At 38.1% G+C, this 25875-nt stretch overlaps 1 protein-coding gene across 1 annotated transcript in view; it reads right to left on the bottom strand.

The window, feature by feature from the left end:
- Positions 1-25875, bottom strand: part of RALGPS2 (Ral GEF with PH domain and SH3 binding motif 2) — a gene marked incomplete at its 3' end in the record, with an annotated part of 209674 nt that overhangs the window by 88154 nt on the left and 95645 nt on the right. Inside the window, exons 5-7 of the mRNA XM_014583897.2 lie at positions 20190-20273; positions 11945-12034; positions 4124-4216 (exon numbers count right to left, since the gene is read on the bottom strand). Of these exons, the coding sequence (XP_014439383.2) occupies positions 4124-4216; positions 11945-12034; positions 20190-20273 (267 nt within the window). The remainder of the gene's footprint in view (positions 1-4123; positions 4217-11944; positions 12035-20189; positions 20274-25875) is intronic.

Genomic DNA, 25875 nt, shown 5'->3' with positions numbered 1-25875 from the left:
TAGTTAGTGTAATGGCTCTGTCACTGGACTCCCATGTAGTCGACCGCAGTTCGCATCCCGGACCTGGTGGCTTAAAACTCACGCCGGGTGCATGTGTGTGCGTGCCCAAGATCTGGAGAGGAAAATGGAGGAGAAGGGACTGCAGCGTGGCCATCCCCCATGGGGGGTGATTTCTCGCTTTCTGTCTCTCTGTCTGTCTGGTGAGCGCACCCTATAGCAAAAACCTCTTAAAAAAAACCCAAAACAAAACAAAAACCAAAACACAAAAACCAAAAAAATCCCCACTCTTAACATTTTTCTAAGTACTTCTTTCTTTTCTTATAAATCCTGTAACATAAGCCTGTAGGTAGGTAGAGAGATCCTTGCTGCTTGCTCTTCAATCTCTTCCAGCTGTTTATCTCACCTTGTTCCCTAAAATCCTGTGGCTTCTATGAAGTTCGAGCAAGGTATTAGTGCTGTCCAACAGAATTGTGTGTGCTGATGGAAAGCCCTAAGTCTGCGCTGTCCAATAAGAGAGCCACTAGCCACTTGTGATTACTGAGCACTTGCAAGTCAATTAATATGGATGGTGAACTTAATTCTTTCATTTTAATGATTTAAATATAAAAGCTACATGTGGCTAGTGACTACTATATTAGACAAGAGAGTACTAGATTGTAACACTTATGTTATGATCACTTACAGACCTACAAGTCGTTTTCTCTGATATTTTCAAGATTTTAGTAGTTTGGAGGGGGGAAAAAAAAAGGGACCAGCAGATGGTATAACAGTTATGTTGCTGGACTCCCATATAGTTGACTGCAGTTTGAGTCCTGAACCCGACAGCTTAAAACTCATGAGGGGCGTGTGTGTGTGTGTGTGTGTGTGTGTGTGTGTGTGTGCATGCCCAAGATCCCAAGAGGAGAACGGAGGAAAAGGGACTGCAGTACAGCCATCCCTCTGGTGGGTAATTCTCTCTTTCTGTCTCTCTAGCAATTGCATGTGTCCTATAGTAAAAAACAAAACAAAACAACACAGCAGCCAGTTATTATTATCAGCATATATTTCGGTACCTGGAATTCTCATAGATATATTTCCAATAGTCCGATTTTGTTTCTGGACTTTCCCCCCTCTACTAATCTCATCTTGCACAGTCTTTGCTTCCAACCTCTTTGCTATCCTGAATCCAGTAACTATCTAGTAATTCCTGCATTTGGCTGAGACTTCTAGCCTACTGACCATACCTTCCACTATACATCATCTCCATCCTTTTATTTGGTGTAGTTTTACTCCTCCAGCAATAAAATAATTTATGTTTTCTCTCTTTCATCTTGTGTGCTACTCTTAAGCTCTCTGGTACAACTATGCTTAGAAAAATCCCAACTCCAGTGAAATCCAATTCTTGGTACTCTAGGCTCAAGCTGAGCATTTATTGGTTGAAGAATATATACTTTTTTTTTTTTTTTGGAGAGATTTTCACTGTAGGGCGCGTGTGCTCGCCAGACAGACAGAGACATAGAGACAGAAAGCGAGAAATCACCCCCCAGGGGGGATGGTCACGCTGCAATCCCTTCTCCTCCATTCTCCTCTCGGGATCTTGGGCATGCATGCACACGCGCCCGGCGTGAGTTTTAAGCCACCGGGTCTGGGACACGAACTGCGGTCGACTACGTGGGAGTCCAGCGACAAAGCCATTACGCTAACTGCTGGTTCCCAAGAATATATACTTTTGCTGATCGGTTTCACTTTAAATTCATGATCAAAAATATCCTGTGGATCCTTTGTAAAGTCTATCAAACCCACTATGTTTCTTTCCTAGTTAAACTCTCACAGTTTCCCTGATGACTTCCACACCCTCTTCAATTTCATCAAACCTCTAACATCTCTCCCTCATTGCTTTCAACTAAAGATGTTGCTTATGTCTGAAGAACCAAAGCAACAAGAACTTCTACAGAACCACACCACCCAACCTACCCACTCATCTGCATCTACAACGAATGTGTTCCCTCCCTCCCTCCTGCTAAAACAGGGAACCGCCAGATGCAATGGTCATCTTAAAGTTCTCACCTTATTCACCTTACTAGCAGCATTTGACAGAACTGATGGATCTTTCTTGAAGCACTCTCTTTATCTAACTGTGGAAAACTTCGAACTGTAATTCCCTTCGTTGATTTCTCCTTAATTTTTCTAATCTCTAAATCTTAGAGGGTCCAGAGCTTTTCATTTGTGCTCACACCTCAGGTGATCTCAGCCAGCTATAAATACTTTATGCTAATGTTACAAACCTATATCTCTAGTTTCTACCACTCTCTTAAACTTCTGTATCTAATTCCTAGTCTTGCAGTTCACAAGAATGATTTTTAGCCAGCTCAAACATAGTATGAGTAAAACATAATCTCTCTACTTGCTCTGAATACGAGTAAAGAGCATTTATACGGCCTGATTCAATGTCATTCCTCTGAACTCATCTCCTGCCACCAAATTACTCCTTAGCTTGTTCTACCCTGCCAACACTGACCACCTGTGATTCCTGAACATATCTTTGTACTTGGCTGTTAGCTGTACTTGGAAGTCTCTTTTCCCAGATGACCTCGTAGATGGTTTGCTCAATTCCTCCACGTTTCTACCTAACTGTCCCTTATCAGAGCTCCTCTGACCACATACAGCACAGTACTGCTCTGCTTTTCTTTCTACCCCATTCATTTTTCTTCAGCGCCTCTATCAATATTTATGATATATCATTTATTTTATAGTTTATCTTTCCCAATAAATGCTAACTATATGAAAATGAGACTTTGCTTATATAACTCGTTCCTGTATATAAAGCAATTAAACTGCACCTGGCACAGCATGGACTATCTTAAAATGTAATAGAAACACCAAAGTTTTATTCAGATTAATAATGGTGCTTATCAAATAAGAAAATACATTTCCACGTACATATATGAGAGACAAAAATATCTTCAAGTAAAATAAAATTTAACTTGAAGGAAATGTATCTCATGTCTAAACCACTGTATAAGTCAGAGCATAATTGTTTCCTTAAAACTTTAAAGATGGAATTCATATCTGTATATTTATAATAATTTCCATTCTCCCATGAAATTCAATTTTAAGAAAAGTGAATAAGGCCATCGTTATTAAAAGCAATTTTCAAAAGAGAAAAATCCTTCAACCAGGTGTTTCTGTAATACAAGTGAAACATAAAAAGGATCATAAGCTCTTCCACATTAATGGTTTTCCAATATAGAAACCTTTGCTTATTTTCATGAAAAATAGCAGTCTCCTCAGATACTATAAAAAGCAAAAGCACCACTTGGGCTAATTTTTTTTTTAAAGATATATTTTAGTAATAAAACAGTTTTAAAAAGTGAGTCACATGTTTAGCAAAGAATCCTAAAAACACATTTATTCTTTGTATAAAATATAATGGACTCAAAACATAATCATTGCTCTTTAACATTAAAGAACAGAATTAAATATAAACAAATTTAATTGAATATAGAATTTTATTTATATAAAGTCTAAAAAGACTAGAAATAGAAAGACTGAGTCCAATAATAATGTCATTCAAATATGAACACACACAAACTTACAAAAGTTAAAACTCATACCCTAAGCTTGTTAAAGTAACAGAATCAAATATGAATAATCTAATAGTATCAGAATTTGCTAACATCACATAATTCCAGGTTAACCATCAGATTTTTTTCTTAACTCTAGGGGATAAACCTGAGGTTTATTGACTAAAAGTAAGAAAAGTCAAAATCAGTACTTACTTTTAGAAACTTGTTAGATCTTCCACAAACTTTTCAAAAGCATAAATTTTGCATGATTAAATGTAATTTTTATGCATTCATATTTTCCCATCAGGCAAATATGAAATACTACGTTGTCAAAAAAGTTCTATAAAAATGAGTCCCTAAGGAGCAGAAATCAAGCATCAAACTGTAAACTACTTATAAAACACCTGACAAAGTTGGTAGACTGTTTTAGGAGACAAAAAGTAGGTTTCTAAGAACAGAATACAAAATAACTTAAAAATGATTATTTATATACCTTAATAAGAAGTGTAAAAGAAACGCATACATCTTTACTTCCTATAGAAAGTCTAACTCTTTGGTAACTAAGTAATATTACTTACCGCCCAAGTTTTAGTCAACCGGAAAATTGGGGCACTCTGTAAGCCAGAAACCACTGCCATAAGTGCATGAAGGTTATTCAGCTCATACAGTTTCTGATTTAAGAAAAAGAGGGAGAGGGATGAAAAATAAGCATGAAAACAAGAAAATTTCAGATCAACAAGTACAATCTGGGTATTGTTCGTGTTCTGGTACTTATTTTCCTGATTGCTGACATTATTTTTTTAGATCTGTCTTTAGAATACCCATCATGTTTACAGAACGTTGTTTGTGTTTTCGGTTCACAATACAACTTCCATATTTTCCTTTGGCACTATCTTCAACCTTGGGGAATAAGTCTCTCTATGGGTAATATACTATGAAAGCCAAAGTTATGGATCAGTATCAAGTTTCCCTGGTATGATCATACATTCTGGTTGCTGGTAAACAGTAGTCTTCTTTATACTGAAATACCACTAAGTCTTTGCTTTATTGTTCCAGGTTTCAAGAACGGATCCTGATTTAGTGTCCTACTCTGTACTCCCATTATTCCATGACTAGGGTTCAAAACTGCTTTCCAGACTCCTCCTCAATTTCCCGCTTTCTCCTGTCTGAATCCCCAGCTCTGTGTCCGTCATTAATGCTGAGACAACTGCTTTTACAGTCTGCATGCAGAAAACTAAACACTAGGTTCAATCCATTTGTCGTGAGCTATCTAAACATCTATTGTTCATTTCCTGGATTTTTTCTAAAGCTACCTGTGTTTACATCCTAAAGGTCCTGCCTAAAAATTGGTCATTTTATACTTCTCCCAATACTTCTATAGGGTTAGCCCCCATTCTAGAAAATGTTATAGGTGAGACATTTAATTGAACAGCTGAAGAAAAAAATTTTAACCCCTCCAAACAAATTAATAAATGTAGAACAGGATATAAACTTTCATAATACAAAGTCATATATCTAGTTGGAAAACTACTCATCCAGTTTATGTCTGTTAAACATTCACTATTTATTAGACTAGACACCATGTTAGATCCCATCAAAAAGTTTCAGTCTATGGGATAAAAAGACATGAAAACAAATACAAATCCAATGTGCATATTTATAGAATGAACATATAGAGAGAGTTATACATAAGTACTGAAGAATAGCTGAGTTTTTAAAAGCATCAATGGATGGAACAGTATCTGTGGCTAAGGGAAAAAAACATTAGGCCAGCAGGTGGCACAGAGTTTAAGGTGCTGGATCCACATGGTTGACAGCGTGGTTCGAGTCCTGGACCCAGCGGCTTCAAAATCATGCCAGCTTGTGTATATGCCCAAAAGTCCCAAGAGGAGAATGGAGGATAAGAAACTGTAGCATGGCCATACCCTCTGGGGGTGATTTCTCATTACCCCCCTCCCCTCCTCTCTGTCTCTGTCAAGTGCAGGAGCCGTATGGCAAAAATAAAAATTAAAATTAAAAGAGAGGAAAAAAATAGCTGTCAGTTTAGAATAGCATTTTTCAAGAACAAAAGTGATACAAAGATGTTCCTGACAAAATAAAGCTTTTAAAAAAGGATTTTAAAAAATGGGGAACCAACAGTTACCATAATGGCTATATCACTGGACTCCCATATAGTCGACCATGGTTTGACCCAGTGGCTTCAACTCATGCTGTGTGTGTGTGTGTGTGTGTGCATATGTGCCCAAGATCCCAAGAGGAAAATGGAGAAGGGATTGCAGAGCAGCCATCTGCCCTGGTGGGGGTGATTTCTCGCTTTCTCTCTCTCTCTGTCTTTCTGGTGAGCGCATGCACCCTATTGCAAAACAAATAAACAAACAAAAAAACTCCCCCCAAAATAAATAAATAAATAAATAAATAAATAAATAAATAAAACATGGTGCCAGAATAATTATTTATATGGAAAAATATGAAACAATTTATAATTCATATTATAGATAAAAATTTATTCTCGGTGGATTAAATACTCAAGTACCAAAATCTAAGTTATAAAAGTTTTAAAGAATAATAGAAGGGAACACCTTTGATATCTCAGAAGTTAGGGTAAGATTGCTTAATGAGATATCCTTAAATAAGATAATTAAAATGAACTAACTACGGGGGCTAGCAAGTGGTATAGTGGTTAAGGTGTTGGACTCCCACATGGTCAATTGTTGTTCCAGTCCTGAACACAGCGGCTTAAAACTCATGCTGGGTGAGTGTGCATATATGCCCAAAATCTTGAGAGGAGTACAGAGGAGAAGGGACTGCCACGAGGCCATCCCCCAGGAGGTGATTTATCATTTTCTGGCTCTCTGCCTCTCCAGTGAGCGTGCGTGCCCTGTAACAAAAATCTCTCAAAAAAACCCAAAAAACCCAAAAAACCAAAAACCAAAAAACAAACCTAACTACTATGGTCTGAATGTGTGTGTCCCGTTTCCTCAGCCATATTAACAAATTAATATGTTGAGACCTAATTCCCAATGTAGGGTCACTGGGAAGAGAACAAAAGAGAGGTCCTTTGGGACCAGCCTCATAGCCTAGTTAGGGCAACCAGATTCCGCATGGCTCTCTATCGTTTGAATCTAGGCCCCTATAGCTTGAAAACATGCGTGGGCTCATGATAGGGAGAAGGGACTGCCATAAGATCATGCCTCAATTAGGGATGCTTTCTCTTTCTCCCTTTCTCTCTGGTAAGTATACATGCTCTCTGACAATCAATTAAAAAAAAAAAAAAAAAGAGGTGAGGCCCTTGGTTCTGCCTGTAAGAGTCAGCTTTTATAAAAGAGACAGCAGAGAGGCCAGCAGATGGTGTGGTGGTTAAGGCACTGGACTCTCACATGGCTGACTGCTGTTCAAGTTCTGGACCTGGAGACTTGCTTTCTCACTTTCCCTCTCTTCTGTCTTTGTCTCTCTCTGGTCAAATTAAAAAAACAAAACAAAACATAAAACAAAAACAGATTAAATTAAATAATTCTTAAAAAAAAAAAAAAAAAAGAGAGACTGCAGAGAGTCACGTTGCCCCTTTGACCATGAACAGGTGTAGCAAGAAGGTACCATCTACGAGGAATGGGCCCCTACAAAGCGTTGAATCTGCCGGCACCTTGATCTTTGACTGGATCCTTACAGCATGCCAAAACTGTGAAAAATAAATGTTTGCTGTTTCCGAGCCACCCAGTTTATGGTGTTCATGTTATGGTGGCCCAAACAGACTAAAACATAAGTTAAAGATGAATAAATTTGACTACTAGAAGTATGAACTTCTGGGACCAACAGTTAGCGTGATGGCTATGTTGCTGGACTCCCATGTAGTCGATCACGGTTCAAGTCACGGATCCAGTGGCTTAAACTCATGCTGGACGCGTATGCGTGCGTGCCCAAGATCCTGAGAGGAGAATGGAGGAGAAGGGATTCCAGCCATCCCCCCCACCAAGGGGTGATTTATTGCTTTCTGTCTCTCTGTCTCTCTCTCTCTCTCTGGCAAATGCATGTGCCCTATAGCAAAAACCTCTAAAAAAAAAAAAAGTATGAACTCCTTTATCAAAAGATAACATGAAAAAAGCAACAAGTCACAACTAGGAATATATATGCGAAGCATATAAAAGAGAATTGGCCTCTAGAGCTATATAAAGAATTCTTGTCCATTCAATAAAAAAACTAATGCCACAATGGAACATTGCTGAAAGATTCTGAACAGACATTTTGGGAGAGAAAACCTAACTGGACAACACAGAAAAGATGTTCACTTCTGTCAGGTGTAATGAAAGACAATTAAAACTAAAATGACATACGTTTTAGACCTATCAGAATTGGCAATAACAAAAAATTCTGACAATATCAAATGGTAAGATGTGGAAAAGTTAACATTGCTAGTGAGAGTGTGTATGAGTACAACCAGCTTAGGAAACAAGTTAGAGACTGAACATACTCTAACGACTCAGCAGTCTCACCACTTGCTTGAAAACGTGTTTCTAGGATCACTGTGCAACCAAGAGAGTCGTACAGAAATGAATCTACCAGTGTTTATAGTAGTAAAAATTTGGCAACTACCCAAAGTACAGTATACTGACTAACTGGTGGCACAGGTTGAGATTTTCTAAATACATATCTGACATGCTCTAAAATCTCAAACATTTTGAGCACTGATACGACAACCACAAATGAAAAATCCTACACCTCACCTCATGTAAGAGGTGGCAATCAAAACAAAATCTTATGTAAAATTACCTTTGGGTTATGCATATAAGGTGTATACGAGGTGAATTTTGTGTATAGACTTTGGGTGCCATCCCCAAGAATATCTCATTATATGTGTGCAAATACATTTGTGCACCACATAATGATGCTCTAGCCAACAACAGACTACAAGTACGATGGTGGTCCCATAGATTACATCCAACGGCCTAGGTGTGGAGCAGGCCACACATCTAGGTTTGTGCAAGTATACACTATTATGTTCACATAACAGAACTGCCTAAAGATACATTTCTCAGAAGGTATTCCCTTTGTTAAATGACATTGGACTGTGTTCCAAAGTTTGAAAAAATCCCAAATCTAAAACTCTTCTGATATCTTCTGATAAGGTATACTCAACCTGTATTTGCAAACAATGGAATATTCTACTAAAAAGTTGTGCCCAAACTCATTTAGTAAGACTCCTGAGTAAAATATGTTTTCAAAGTATAAAATTAAACATGAAATAATTCAATTTAAACAAAATTGAAAAGCATATATACATGCAATAATCTATTATATAGGGACACATATAAAAAGAAACACATAAAATTCAAGGTGGTGGTTCCTTTTGTAGTAGGAGGGAAGAAAATTGAATACTAAGAGGCATATGGGAATTTAAAGTGGGCAGTAGGCATGCGGTATGCACTTTATCATCCTTTAATATACATGTAATGCAATGTTAAATATTTTTTTCTAAAATTTGTGAGAGAGTGTATGAGCTTGCTGAAGAGAGACAGAGGAGAGAAAGAGAGGGAAAGTGAGACAGCACCTCCCTGAAGGGGAATGGTCATAATGCAATCCCTTCTCCTCCATTTCTTCCTCCTTTGAAGATTTTGGGCATGCGTGCACACACACCTGGCATATTTCTCAAGCTGCCAGGTCTATGACTTGAACATAATTGGCCATGAAGGATCCAGCTGCCTTAACCACCATGCCGTGGGCTGGTTCTATGTTACAGTAAATCGTGTCAATTTGACTATAGTACCAGTTATTTAATCAAACACTAATGTAGGTGTTGCCATGAAGATATTTTGTAGATGTAGTAAACATCTAGGTTCTTTGTCTTTTTGTTTTTTTATTTTTAGGTTTTCACCATACGACACATACACTTGCCAAAGAGAGGGAAAGTGAGAAATCATCTCCCCCCAGGGGATGGCCCCACCACAATTCCTTCTCCTCCATTCTTCTCCTGGGATTTTTGGCATGATTTTCAAGCCACCAGGTCTGGGACTCAAACCATGGTTAACTATGTAGGAGTCCAGCATCTTAACCACCATGCCACCTGCTGGTCCCAACACCTAAAATCTTAAGAGAGGTAATATTTGATAATGTGTGTGGGCCTCATCTAATCAATTGAAAGGCTTAAGACTAAAACTGAGGTTCCCAAGAAAAGAAGTAATTTCGCCTCAAGACTATCACCTCAACTGCTGCCTGAGTCTCAGGCTTGCCAGCCCTACAATCATAGGCATCCATTCCTTAAATCCCTTTTTATAGTTAATATTTTAATCTGTTGGTTCTTTCCCTCTGGAAAACAATGACTGATAAAATCTACTGAAGAAGTGACAGAACTGTCAGTTAAATAACAAACTGAATACAGAAGACAGAGAATCAGAACAGAGGGATTTAAGAAACAATGATGAGGAAAAAACAATTATGAATTTAGGGATGGGATGAAGGTAGGTACTGACAAAATTACTCAAAGTATAGGAGTCTGAATTGGAATTAAGTGATTATTTGATGAGAAGTATAGTAGTAGGTTTGATGAGTAGAATTTGGTGATTTTCATGTTATCCCTTATATGTGGAAATTATAAAAATGGTCTCAGAGGTAGAGAGATGAAGAATGCTTGAGAATGGGGAGAGAGGTGAGATAGAGGGATGCTGATTTATGAAGAAAAGAAAATTGTAGTAATTTAGAGGGATAATTTCTAGTGTTGCAAAATACAGTGGGGAGATTACAGATAGCAACAATTTTCTGTGTATCTCCAAGTAACTAAAGGGGAAGATTTTTTTAAGAGAGATTTTTACAATGGATTGTGTGTGCTTGCCGGAGAGACAGAGAGACAGAAAGCAAGAAACCACCCCCCAGGAACAATGGCCACACCATAGTCCCTCCTCCTCCATTCTCCTCTTGGGATCTTGAGCATGCATGCACACGCACCCGGCATGAGTTTCAAGTTGCCAGGTTCAGGACTCAAACCGCAGCTGACTATGGGTGAGTCTAGCAACGTAACTATTTTGCCATCTGCTGGTCCTAAGGGGAGGATTCTGAATGCTTCCAACACTTGAAATGACAAATGGTTGAAGAGATAGGTTTGCTCATTATCCTGAATGAATTATTAAATATTATATTTTTATACTGCAAAATTGCACTGTACTACTACAAATCTGCACAGTTATTGTTAATTAAAAATATTTTTTAAAGATTGGTAGTTTTGAGTTAAACAGATAAGTAAACCTGAAAATGTAACACAACCACCAGGAAAAAAATAATAGAATCTACAGAGAAAATTAATGTCTACTTGCTGAAAAACAGTACTTCTCTAGCATTTCACAAAAATGTTTTTAAAAGTTTTATGACACTCTTGCAAAATACCACATTTGTAGAAGGCTAGCTCTGCCACCTAGTGCCACATATCTATTAGAATACAGCTGTGCCCACATGCTCAGAAAATTTGGAAGAATTAAGACATAAAATAATTGTAAACATGGTATTCTTGTTTCATTCCATTTTCGTTCACACAGGTAAAGTAAGTTTATATAAGTTATGTACTCATTAAAAAAATAGTTAGGAATGAAGGTGGCTATAATTACCACATTTAATATAAATCTGGAGTTGTTAAAGGTTTAATAAAAGCCTGGGTGTCCCTGTGTGGAAGACCCTATTCCACCCTACTCTCTAGATTCTGAATATCCTTGAAATCCACGCTGTTTCTCTCGCTGCATTTATTATCTATGTCACCAACAGCTGCTCAGTTAACGTATTAGATAACACCACACATGCTATTCTAAATAATAAAGTCTTATTCTCCACAAGGCAGGGCAGCTACTTCATAAGCATAGAGAAAGAATATACATATGCATTCTACTTAATCCCATATGGTATCACCTGCAGAATGGTCAAATATTGAATATTTTATAAATACCAAATTTTCCTATAATCTACCTTTGTCTACTTCTTCTCTGGTGAAGTAGATCATGTAATTCAGCTACTCAGAGGAAGAGAAAAAGGATATAAGAGAAAAGGGGAAGAAAACAGGAAGGAAACAGGAAGGAAAACGCAGAAAAAAGAGGCATCCATTTTTTAAAAATAATTGTTTTATTTTTATTTATTCATTCATTTATTTTAATTTGACCAGAGAGAGACACAGAGAGAGAAAGAGAATGTGAGAAAGCAAGCCACCAGGTCCAGAACTCGAACCGTGGTCGACCATGTGGGAGTGTCCAGCGTCTTAACCACCACGCCACCTGCTGGTTGCAAGGCATCCATTTTTTAAAAACTAACTTACATTAAGCAATTAAGGCTTGTTTTCCAGTATTAGTAAGTTGTAAATAAAGTAAAAAAAAGCAAATACTCATGAACATTTCTAAATGATTAAAATAAATACACACACATATTTTTCTTACCTTAGCAGTTTTAATATAGTGGCTCAAAACTTCTGCTCTAATTTTTAATGTTTGAGCATGAAGAATCTCTCTAACAACCCAAAAGCTTACCTGCAAATACAAATTTAAAATAGTTGAAAGACAAGATTATTTACTTACCCGGATAATATAAATGACAGTAATGATTTGATGACCTTACTGGACTTGACCTGCTGGCCCCTATCACTATGACAGACATACATGTATTTATTTTTACTATAGGGCATGTGCGCTAATGAGAGAGAGAGAAAGAGATGGAAAGTGAGAAATCACCTCCCATGGGGGTGACCATGCCATAATCCCTTCTCCTCCATTCTCCTCTCAGAATTCTGCACACATGCACATGTGCCTGGCATGTTTTTCAACCGGCTTGGTCTGAGACTTGAACCTGAATCTCATGAGGGATTCAGCCACCTTAACCACCACACCACCAGCTGGTCCCGATTTTTAATTTATAACAGTTAAGATAAATTTTAGAGAAATGAGCTTTTTGAGAGAATGCAATACAACTGAAACAATATAACATGAATACTACACAAATAGTTTAGTGGGTTTTTTCCTGTAGTAGTTTGAAACATTTTGGTAGAATTATGAATGCTGTAAAATCAGACACAAAAAATGCTACATATCGCTTGTCTCTCTATGGTGATGTAATCCTACATTGCCATTTATTTAAATTTACATTGAGCAGAACCATAATGTGAACATTCACAAAGAAGACTGTCCTGGAAGTATCACAAAGAAAAACATGTCTAAGTTAGCATTTTAAAATTAAGATTGCATTTCAAAGATTGTTTAGGGCCAGTCCCACAGTACAGTGATTAAGTCCTGTGCATAGGGAACTAGATTCCACAAGACCAACCCTGGTTTGAATTCTGGCCCTGGCAGCTTAAAAATCACACCAGACAGGACCAGCAGGTTACATGGTAGTTAAAGCACTGGATACTCCCACACAGCTGACCATGGTTCAAGTCCCGGACCTGGTGACTCCCTTTCTCACTTCCTCCCTTCCTCCCTCCCTCCCTCTCTTTCTCTGTGTGTGTGTGTGTGTGTGTGTGTCTGATCAAATTAAAATAAATGAATGAGTAATAAAATTAAATAAACATTAAAAAAACACACATGCCAGGCACATGTATGTGCCCCAAATCCCAAACAGATAGAGAAATGGAGGAGAAAGAACTGTGCAAAGACCACGATCCACTGGGGGTGTGGGTTCATTCTCTGTCTGTCTCACTCACTTGCTCATATACCCTCTGGCAATTAAAAAAAATGTATAATGAGGGGACCCGTAGATGGTATAGTGGTTAAATTGCTGTACTCCCACATGGCTGACCACAGTTCGAGTCCTAGACCTGGTGGCTTGAAACTCACACTGGGCGCATGTGCGTGCATGCCCAAGATCTGGGATGATAGTGAAGGAGAAGGGACTGCAGCATGGCCAGCCAACTGGGAGGTGATTTCTCACTCTTCCTCTCAGGGTGTCTATCTGTCTCTCTCCCCAGTGAGCGCACACACCCTAAGGTAAAAATGTGTATGTATGTGTGTGTGTGTATATATACATGTATATATGTATATATACACACACATACATGTGTATATATATATACACATATATACACACACATACACACACATATATAAAAGTGTATAACAGTTTCTAAATTGATGAAGCAGCTTTCTGGATTTATTTAAAAACTATTGATAATCATTCATCAGATGATATACTAGCTCTATAATATTATTAAAATGCTCTACTCTGGTAAAAATTGTTTGCTTATCATATAACATAATGTAATATGTATATAACACATCTTAACTCATATAATATGAAAATATGGGGCCAGCAGCTGATTAAGGGTGCTGGACTCCCACATGGCTGACCATGGTTCGAGTCCCGGGCCTGGCAGCTTGCTTTTCTCTCTTGCTCTGTCCCTCTCTGGTCAAATTAAAAATAAATAAAGTTCAATAAAATAATTCTTAAAAAAAAATATAATCAAAATACTGTAAGTTGGCTCAAACTTTTATAAATCTAAACTCAGGATATGGTTAGAAATCTTAGTGCAAAAGATAATACTTTATTTGCACTTTCCATCTGTATACAGTATGTATATATTTTACAAACATATGTAGATGTAAAATGTACATATTCTACAAAGTCATCTTAAGGCTTGTTACTATATTTGGGTTACCAAAGACAATAATTCTTCTCGATTCTAACAAAGTTTAAAAATATCAAAAGTTATAGTCTAGATATTAACAATAACCTTAGCAAATATCAACTTTACATAAATGCAAACATAAACTATTATCAGACAAATTTTAAAACACATACTATGGTGATTTCTTAAAAAGAATTATTTTATTTAACTTTATTTATTATTATTATCATTATTATTTTCCAGTTTGATCAGAGAGAGACAGAGAGAGAGAGAGAGGAAGTGAGAAAGCAAACCACCAGGTCCGAGACCTGGTGGGTTGCCATGTGGGAGTCCAGCGCCTTTAACCACCATGCCACTTGCCTGCCCCACTATGGTGATTTAAAAATACAAATTCTCACTCCTCTCATCTGAAGTTGGTATGTATGTCACTTCTCACTGACGCTGGGAAGGCTTGTGACTGCTTCAATAATTAGAGCAACACTTACACTGACTTTAGGACAGAGGCCTTAATGCACATGACTCATTTTGACTACTGGAATGATTTCTATGGGAGCCCGAGGTGAGCACACTACTCTGAGCTCACTATACTCAGAAGGCTCCATGTAGGTGCTCCCTAACTGAATGCCATGGTTAAAACCCAACCACACCTGGGAATATTGATCCAGAGCAACCAATACCAAGACGCGGTTTCATAAGACCAGCAGACTTAAAATGGTGACAGACACATCAAAGATGGAGGGGAAAAAAGTACGTGCAAGATTTTTTCCCATGGAAGAAAACTCACTTTCACCTAGAAAGAACACAAACTTGTCAACATGCAACAGTTCATGAAGTGTTATTCCAATGAGTCTTTCCTCAGTAATTTACATGAGAACAAGTCCCAGATGACCAAAATGACTAGAGATAAGGATGGAAGTGACTAAATATATGCTTATTCAAAGAACTACCACTAAGCAAGAGCTGAAGGGAGAGAGTATGTTATATAACACCTACGTGCTCAGACAACATATGGTACAATTATAAAAAACTGTAAAGGCAGAGAGAGAGGAAATCCGTAAAACATAAACCGGCTTTCCGTAATACCACCGCTGTTGGAGCTGACGGTGGTCATATCAGTATTGTTATTCCGACACTGTCGTTTGCTATGCAGTATAAAACATGAACAAACTAACGGATACTGTATTGTGCCTTGTATTCTCTGAAAACCAGGACTCTGGATGTACAAGAAAGGACATGCAGATGTAATATAAAAGATCCAAAGTATTATAAAAACTCTGGTCTTGAATTTGAATTCCTGAACCTGTCAATTCATGAGGTATTTTATCTTTAAATAATTCTGTGTGTTTGTGTGTATGAGATACAGATACAGATAGATAGATACCCGAGCTACTGAGTCATCAGAAAAGTCACGGAGAACTTTTGCACAGAAAAATGTGTCATGACTTCCAACAACCAATATATCTTGCCAAGAAGTTGTAGATATTGTGATTACCCAATTAGCAATAAATATCCTTAGCATCCAGATTCACATCCATCATAAGAAACAGGGCTTTTTTTTTTTTTTAGAGACTTTTGCTACATAGTGTGTGCACTCACCGGAGAGACTGAGAGAAGGAGAGACAGTGAGAAATCACCCCCTGTGGGGATGGCCACACCACGATCCCTTCTTCTCATTCTCTTCTTGGGAATCTGGGCATGTATGCACACATGCCTAGCGTGAGTTTTAAACTGCTGGGTCTGGGACTCAAACTGTGGTTGACTATGTGGGAGTCCAGCGACATAATCATTACACCATCTGCTGGCTTCTAAGAGAAATGTTGATCCCAGGCAGGGGTCAAGATACATACAAAATGAACATGCAACATTCTGGCATACTAGATAGCAAGGAAACCATGAAATACTCAAGACTGGGACCAGCAGATAGCATAAAGGCTATGCCGCTGAACTCCCATGTAGCCGACCGCAGTTGGAGTCCACGCCGGGTGCATGGTGTGTGCTTGTCCAAGATCCTGAGAGGAGAATGGAGAAGGGATTGTAGTGTGGCCATCGCCCCAGGGGGTAATTTCTTGCTTTCTGTCTCTCTATCTTTCTGGCGAGCACACACGCCCAATAGCAAAAACCTCTCCAAAAAGAAAAAAAAAAAAAAAGAAAAGAAATACTGAAGACTACTAAGGTCACGGCAAAAGACATGAAAGTCAAGCTAAGACACTCCCACTGGCCAATGATGGAACAATATGACAATATGAGTTTCAATAAAATAGTACTTGCACTGGAAATCTGAGCTCGTAATGATATTTAAAAGTTAAGATCTGGCTCAGCTGCAGCTGCAGAGGCAATACAGGTGCAGCTGTGTGATGCTGGAGGCCACGTGGAAAGGCCCCAGGCAGGTGTGCAGGTTCCACCTGAACACACTGGGCACACCTGAGGCTGGCCCCAGAGCTTGGGGGAGGACTGCACTGTGAGGACCCTTTTAGGAGTGCCCCCATCTCATGAAGAAAACAAACTTAAAAGGAAAAAAAAGTTTAAAACTATTTGGTCTGGGACCAGCAGATGGTGTAACGGTTCTGCAGCTGGACTCCCACGTAGTCAACTGAGGTTTGAGTCCTGGACCTGGAAGCTTGAAAAACTCACACCAGGCGCGTGTGCGTGCGTGTCCAAAATCCCAAGAGGAGAATGGAGGAAAAGGGATTGCGGCATGGCAATCGCCCCACAGAGGGGTGATTTCTCGCTTTTTGTCTTTCCGTCTCTCCAACAAGCACACATGCCCCATAGCAAAACTCTTTCTAAAAGAAAAACCCAAACCTATCTGGTCACTATCAGAGGATATAACAACACCAATTCACTACCTTCAACACTGCTAAATAAAGGAAAGATTCAAAACGACTTTCTTGGGAACAGCAGTTGGCGTAATGGCTATGTTGCTGGATTCCCACAGAGCCAACTGCGGTTCAAGTTCCAGATCCGGTGGCTTAAACTCACGCCAGGCATGTGTGTGTGTGTGTGTGTGTGTGTGTGTGTGTGTGTGCATGCCCAAGATCCCAAGAGGAGAACAGAGAAGAAGGGATTGTGGTGTGGCCATGCCCCCTGGGGGGGGGAGGGGTTGATTTCTCACTTTCTGTCTCTCTGTCTCCTTCTGGTGAGCATATGTGCCCTATAACAAAAACTTTTCAAAAAAAAAAAGAAAAAAAAAACCGACTCTCTTATCTTTCCTTTCCTATAGGAAATGGACCTCTAGGTAAGCAATACCAGACAAGAAATAAAATGTCTCCATAAAAGCAGTCCAATTTAGAAATGAGAAAGAATCATGGAACACAAATTCACCTTTTACCAACCCCAGGTAATCAATGGGTCAACACACACCTGCGAACACCCCTTGTGAGACAATTAGATATTACGTATCCCCTGTTAAAACAGGGGATAAAATCTATACTCTTAACTAATGGGCTGAATGTGATCAAACCTTTGGGATCAGCAGCTAATTTGCAAAAATGTGGACATGTTAGATGACACAGAATGCAATCTAGACTGAGAGTCTACATAGGTCAAAATGCTGGGTGACTCCACAGACAGATGATAAAGAAAGTACAAGGTTAAAGGGAGCAGTTATGGATGAAAAAGTTCTTCGACAAAAAAAACATTTGGACCAGCTTCATGGCCTAATGGTTAAGGAAGCTAGATGCCATATGGTTGACAGCACAGTTCAAACCCTAGCCCTGGCAGCTTGAAAAAAGCACTGGGCACTGTGCATACATGCCCGAGATCCTGACAGGAAGGAGAAGGGACTGCAGCATGACTGTATCCCACTGAGAAGTACCTTCTCCCCACTCGCTTTCTCTGTCTCTACAGCAAGCACATACATCTGCTGACAAATAATATTCAATGTCTACAAGAGATTCATTTTAAAAATTAAGATGCGTATGGGTCCTCTCCAAAAGATTCTTGGCTACACTTGTTTTCTAATTTGCAACTTCAGATATCCTAAGGCTCTATGAGTGCTCAAGAAATTATGCAGTAGATCTTCTCAAAAAACCAAATGATATTTGGAATTAGGATAAAGGTTTTGGCATATAGTTACACATTTGATTCTAACAACTTTTTGCTTACTTAAGAATAAGTGTTTGAGTATTGTAAATAATGTTTTTGTATAATAGAGAAAAAAAGTTTTACTGTGATGATAAATTCTGACCACTTATAAAAAATTAAAAACAACTCCTGAATAGCTCAAATATGCAGTTCAGTATAGGACGTATTTGACCTTGGCCCACTAATGGGTTTAATCTAATTTTTAAAAACTGTAACCTATTTCCATTTTGTGAACATAGTAAAGGAAAGAACATGAGAAACAACTTCTCATTAAAATCCTAGAAATGCCAGGTTCAATGTCACACACTTTAAAAAAAAAAAAAAAGATGGAGCTAGCTAGGTGGTGTGGCAGTTTATTTAGGTGGCTGGATAACACATGGCCAACTGCATGGTTTGAGTCTTGGACACCAGGAGCTCAAAACACACACAAGCATGTTCCAAAAGAATGGAAGAGAGGAGACTGCAGTGTAGTCTGGGGGTGTGTTGTAACCTTCTCTCTCCCTCTCTGCCTCTGATGAGCACTCTCGGTTGTCCTCTCCTTTCCTGTTAGGGGAGGACCTACAGTCAATGACCTGTGAAGGTCACTACCCTGCTGGATGGGGGTCATTCTGGGGCTGGGCAGACTTTGCCTTCAGGACATCCTTCACCCCTAGGCCTCCATGCCCTAGAGAAAATTTTAAAATTCTTAAAAGAAGAAAAAAAAAAAGCATGTCTGACTTAGAAGAAATAATGGGAATTTTCCTAGAGGCCAAAAAGGAAAAGACATAAAGACAAAGCAGTAGTTTCAAAAGTAGATACTAGAGCTGACCTTGGAGGACTTCCTATCCTAGTGACTAAGGGGAAGGAACTTAAGACAAGGCCTCACACCTCTCCCTTCCTCCCTCTCTCCTTATCTAAGGGCTCTCTGCAAAGGGCTACACTTTCAGAGAAAAGGTGGACTAAAACCATTCACCTACTGCAAAAGGAGGCAACATACAAGTTTATCTGTTCTGACTTAGGCTCTAGGTGGCCAAGGAGAAAAAAAAATGTCTTTCTTAAGAATTTATAACCAAAGACCTACTCTTAATTGGATTTGGAGTTTAAATTCTTCACTACAGAAAAGTACAAATATTCCACAACCGAACATGTAACATAAAGTGGTCTAGGTCTAGGTCTGCAACAGCCTTGGTGGTGTACCAGTAAAAGCAAACAGGAAGCTTTGCAGAGGAGATGCACTCTCAATCTAGGCAGCAGCAAAATTTGCGGATAGTTTACAGATATGAACTTCCAATCCGAAGTCAAAACTCGTAAGACACAAATCATTGTAAGGATCAGCAGAAACAGAGAACAGTACCCCAAGGACTTCAGTTAATACAAAAACTATTTTAAAAAAATGCTGAAAATTATTTTTTAAAACTAAGAGACAGTATAGAAAAAGCACACAGACTTGAAACAGGCAAAACATATGTGAAGAGAGTAAGTGAACTGGGATACATGTAGGTATGAGGAAATCACTTGGAATGAAAAACAAAGAGATAGATGGAAAATATGAAAGATTAAGAGACAAGTAGGAAAGAATGTCAAGTTCCATTAAATTTCCAATAGGAATTACAGACAAAAACAGAGATCATACAGATAATATGTAAAAGATATTGGTTAAAAATATTCCAGAATAAATGTGCAAAGTTAAACTATTCCCCTTTTTTTCTTAAAGAGGTTTTTGCCTTTGGGCCCATGTGCTGGTTGGAGGGAAGGTGGGGGGAAACACTGAAATCCCTTGTCCTTCGTTTTCCTCCCTGGTCTCTTGAGTGGGCATGTACATGCGCCTGGCATGAGTTTCAAGCCACTGAGTCTGGGACTTGAACTGCAGCTGGCCATGTGGGAGTCCAGCAACATAGCTGCTATACCATCTGCTGTCCCCGTTAAAACTATTTTCCTAATTAAAAATTATTTATTGAGGAATTTAATCTCAGAAACTAAATGACAACATTTTATAAACAACTCACATGATTAAATCTTCTTGTAAAGGCAACTGCGTTTGGTGCAGAACTGTATTTTTCTTTTTTATTCCATCCACAGCTTGAAAGCTCCTGGAAAATTGAGAAAATTAGACAAAGACTCAAGAAATAGCCAAGCTTTGTCATATTAAAGGTTTTTAAACATTAAAGACAGTTTTTGTCCTTCTCTAGAACTGCTTAACAGGAACATATCTAATATCATAACCAGTGAGTTAAGTGTCAAAAGCAATTTTTAAATTTGGGTTGTTGCAAAGGTCATGAGGCATTTTTTTAAACATGGACAAAATACGTCATGACTTTTCTGATAACCCAGTAGTTTGCTACGGGATGTGTGTGCTCACCTGAGAAAGAGAAAGGAACAGAGTGAGAAATCACCCCCCAAGTGGGATGCCATGCTGCAATCCCTTCTCCTCTCAGGATTTTGGGCATACAAGCACATGTGTCCAGTATGTGTTTTTCAAGCTACTGTGTCCGGAACTGAAACCTCACAGTTGGCCATGTGGAATTCCAGCCACCTTCACCACCATGCCACTAGTTGGCCCCAAGTGTCAAAAAGCAAATTTTATTAGTATACTAGACTATAAAAATAAAAATTAAATAGGTCAAATTATATTCCATAAGCAGAATATTGGTGAATTCTTTTTAGAAGGGATTTGAATCCTAAGAAAGATCCACAGATAATGAATGTTGAGCATCCTACAACATGAGACAGTCTTCACAAAGTTCATGGAAAATGTGTTTGATGAAAAACTGCAGGGATTTCAATAATTTTTTTTGGCATTAAAATAAAACTCATACTTTAACTTCATTTTTACATAAGCTTTTTCAAGTCCCCTTGTATAGTGTGTGCTACTAGTTTCCCCCCATTCACTCAAGAGCTCCAACTAGCTTTTTATTATGGTTTTCTTTGAGTTGACACTCAAAGAACCCAGAAATCTGAAAAATCCTTTTGTAACGGGATTCTTGATTCCCCCCAAAGGACCTATCAATAAGAATTCAATGGTCCCAACACTAGGATATAAATTTTTTATTTTCAATTTTTTTTTTTTGAGAGGTTTTTTGCTATAGGGCGCGTGCGCTCGCCAGACAGACAGAGACAGAGAGACAGAAAGCAGGAAATCACCCCCCAGGGGGGATGGCCACGCCGCAATCCCTTCTCCTCCATTCTCCTCTCGGGATCTCGGGCACGCACGCACACGTGCCTGGCGTGAGTTTAAGCCACCGGGTCCGGGACTCGAACCGCGATCGACTACGTGGGAGTCCAGCGACATAGCCATTACGCTAACTGCTGGTCCCTTCAATTTTTATTTTATACTAACTTCTTTATTATTCTTTTTTCCTTTTTGGAGAGGTTTTTGCTATAGGGAACATGCACTTGCCAGAAAGAGAAAAACAGAAAGCAAGAAATCGCCCCCCAGGGGGGATGGCCACATCGTAATCCCTTCTCCTCCACTCTCCTCCTGGGATCTTGGGCATGCAATTACACGCACCTGGCGTGAATTTAAGCCACTGGGTCTGGGACTCGAATTGCGGTCAACTACGTGGAAATCCAGAAACATAGCCATTACGCCACCTGCTGGTTCCTATTTTACACTAACTCCTAACTGAAACAACATATTCCTTTTAATTATAAATGTGGACCACAGTTTACAGTGATATTGGCAATACATGTGTTTTTTACATTAACAAAAAATCAGGTATTTTCGGCCAGCAGGTGGTGTGGTGGTTAAGGCAGCTGGATTTCCCACATGGATGACTGTAGTGCTAGTTCCAGACCTGGTGGCTTGCTTTCTCACTTTCTCTGTCTGTCTGTCAGTCTCTTTCTGATAAGCACACATGCCCTGTAGCAAAAATAGTAAATAAATAAAATTAAGTAAATAATTCTTTAAAAAAATCAGGCATTTTCCTATCACATTACAGTAGTACAGGTATCTTACCACTTCTTTGAAACTATGGTAGTTATCAGACCTATTTCTAGATCTCATCATATATTATCATGTAACAGCTTGCAAAATATTTTGATAAGCATTTAAAAAAATAAATTTGCCAGAGGACACATGTGTTCACTAAAGACAGATATATAAAGAGAGTGAAAGTAAAAACGCACCCTTCCCATGGAGGATGGTCATGCCACAATCCCTTTTCCTCTACTTCTCCCTCCTTTTGGGATTTTGGGCACAAACACACATTTGTTCCCAATGTGTTTCTCAAGTTGCCAGACGAGGACTCAAACCGCATACTAGCCATGTGGAATCCAGCTGTCTTCACCACACCACAGGCTGACCCAATAAGCCTATTTTAATAAAAGTGATTTCTGGGACCAGCAAATGGCGTAATGGTTATGTCACTGGACTCCCATATAGTCGACCGTGGTTTGAGTACTGGACGCAGTGACTTCAAACTCACTGTGGGCTTGTGTGCATGCCCCAAATCCCGAGGGGAGAATGGAGAAGGGACTGTAGCATGATCACCTCTTCCCTCCCCTCCTGCAGGGAATGATTTCTTGCTTTTTGTCTCTCTGGTAACTGCAAGTGTCCTATAGCAAAAATCTCTCAGGGGGAAAAAAACTGATTTCCTTTGATTTTAAAGGGTTTCAGTTTCATAAGCTTCAGTCTGCCAGAAGAGCCAAGGTCCAAAATAGGCTAACTCTCTGGGACACAAGAGCAACATCCATGAAACAAGAGACAAAAAATCCATGAAACACAACAACAACAAAACTTGGAAAACTGAATTAGGGCAGAAAACTGAGAAAAGAAAAAGACCCATACACTAATTATTCTCAGATTGATGAGAAAGAGATATTACACTCACTAGGCAAAAACAGTAGGATATCAAAAAGAAATATTCAGAGAAGCAAATAGAACTTTTAGAATTAAAAGATGTAAGATAAATAAAAATCTGAGATAAAGGTGATAAAACATTTTTAACAAAAAGCGAACAGGAGCAAAACATTTTATATTAATTAGTGGAGTCCATGAATACTAATACCCAAATAATAGGAATTTTAAAACAAAACGGAGAAAAATGACTTATTAAACTTAAGTTTAAAAGTAACTTATTAAACGTATTAAAAGCAACTTATTAAAAGAGCAATTCAATAAAATGTTCCAGAACTTGAGGATAAGACAAGACCTGCCTACTGCTCAGTACAATGGATTAAAAAATAAACTCAAACTAAGATACTGCATCAAAAAATTGCAGGACACTAGAGCAGAGATCATAAAAGCTGTCAAATTCAAAAACAAAACAACAACAACAAAAGAACCACACTTCAATAGCAGTACTGTAAATTAAAAACAACTAAAAAATGCCTTCAAGATCCTGGAATTCTGTATCCAACAAAATTATCAGTCAAGCATGAAAGTTGACTACAGACATTTTTAGAAATGGATATCTTTGAGGATTTGCCTTCCATTACCCATTCTCTGAGAGATGGTAGAATATGTGTCTCATCAAAACAAACTACAAATCAAGAAAAAGAAAGATATGGGATCCAGAAAACTGAGGAACAAACACCAAAAGAAAATACTAGGAATTCCTTGCTTAACAGTAAAGGGAAATCCTGGGACAAAGCCATCGGCAGATAAGAAATACAAGAACTGACAGAGTAACTTGAAAACAGAGATTCCAAGGGAGATGTCTCTGAAAAATGAAAGCAGATTCTTGAACATATCAAGTAAAGATAATCACTTCTGGCAAAAACATAGTGCTAGACTGAGAAAGCTAAACCAAATTCTTAGCCAAGAAAAACATCATTTCAGTAAGCAATCATAGTTCAATTGTAAAGAATATAGTTACACAGTCAAAACTGTGATATAATTATATGGGGAAACAAAGGGGAATTGAATCATGTAAAAATGGAAGAGAATGTAAGAAGGTGAAATCATCTTCTATAGTAGAGTCAACAAACATCTAAACTTGGCAAATTAAGAAACAATAAACATTCAGATATATTAATTGAAAAATAAATTCCTCAATGACAGAGAAATAAAAAGAAGAATGACAGATACCAGAACCTCCAATTAGGGTAGGAGGGATTTGAAACAAAATGATTAACAGATGTATGTAAAAAAAGTAAAATAGGTTATGAAACAGTATACCACAGCAGAGTAAAAAGTGTCACTGACAATTTGATGTATACATCCAAAAAAACCCAGGAGAACTGGTATTGAATGTGCACAGCATTAGTGTAATGTTCAATATCAAATAAGATGAATATGTCTATATCCTTGATTTGATTATTATATACTGTATTTATGCTTTAAAAAACCATGCTGTAACCCAGATGTTTAACAATTATATGTAAGCCAGAAATCAGAATTTAAAAATATACCAAAAAATAGTTCTATTAAAAATTAAAAAAAAAAAATCACTGTATCAATGAATGTGAAGTTTCTCAAAGTTTTGATATTCGTTAAATACTGGATCACTTATACCACGACTAGTAGTAATGGTCATTTTTTTGTAGTATTAAAAAAGTTAGGTAAATTTACTTCTCTTTCTATGTATTTCTCCAAATGTGACACTAATCATGCTTGTTGTTAAATAGGGTGAAAACAGGTAGCTGTGAATCACCTGTAAACTCAAAACTCCCAAAGAACAAACATCTCAATCTTCTTTCTTTTTTTTAGAAAGAGATTTCTGCTATGGGAATGTGTGCTTGCTGGAGATACAAGAGAGAGACAGAAAGCAAGAAATAACGCCCCCAGGGAGGATGGCCATGCTGCATTTCCTTCTCCTCCATTCTCCTCTTGGGGTTTTGGGCATGCACGTACATGTGGCCTGGCATAAGATTAAGTCGTCGGATCCAGGACTTGAACCATCATCGACTATGTGAGAGTCCAGCAACATAGCCATTACACGATCTGCTGGTCCCTCAATCTTCTTTTATGTGAACGTGTGGACCTGGTTTTTTGTTTATTTGTTTAAAGTAGCCAGTACACCTGTCCCTTTCCCTGTGTCCTTTAATATACTATCTGTTTGAAAAAGTCCTTCCCATCCTGGAACAGATGTCTTAATAACAACAATAAAAATAAAAACAATAGTTAACACTCAAATGCAGAGGTTAAGATTACTTCATGCCAGTCTAAGCATTTTATACTATTAACTCATTTGATCCTGTCTTCATCATTATAATTACCATGACAAATAAGGAATTCAGACAAAAGTACTGGCAAATTATTATTTAATTTTTTTTTCATTTAAAAAAACTTTTGATGCTTTTCTGACTGTTCAAATAAGAAATACTAAGAAGTTTCGGAAAACTTATCCAATTCTTAGGCCATTTCAACATCATCAACTTAATGGGAAAATGCTTCATCACTTTAAGAATACTCTGTTGGAAGCTAATTGAAAAAAGAGCAAGACAGAAGAGCAGAGAGGAAGAAGGGAGAGAAAGAGAAAGATAGATGTGTAGCTGTCACGTTAATTGGGGGTAAATGGGTTAAAATTCTATTGGTGTTCTCCATTTAAAGAAGCTTTTAATTAGAAAACATGAAAATAAAAATGATTTTTTAACCCTCATCAAAAGGTAGTTTCTGCTTCAAAAACCATTTCCCTCTTTGAAACAACATTCTATTACTAGCCTGACTAATAAATACGACAACAAAACCATAAAAATGGAGAGCATATAAAGGTTGCCAAAGGACTGTGGGCATGGGGGAGGAGTGTTTGG

Source organism: Tupaia chinensis, unplaced genomic scaffold (assembly GCF_000334495.1).
Source record: "Tupaia chinensis unplaced genomic scaffold, TupChi_1.0 Scaffold000074_1, whole genome shotgun sequence".
Classification (NCBI taxonomy): Eukaryota; Metazoa; Chordata; class Mammalia; order Scandentia; family Tupaiidae; genus Tupaia; species Tupaia belangeri.
The sequence above is the reverse complement of the archived record's forward strand: the minus strand, read 5'-3'. Positions and strand labels throughout refer to the sequence as shown.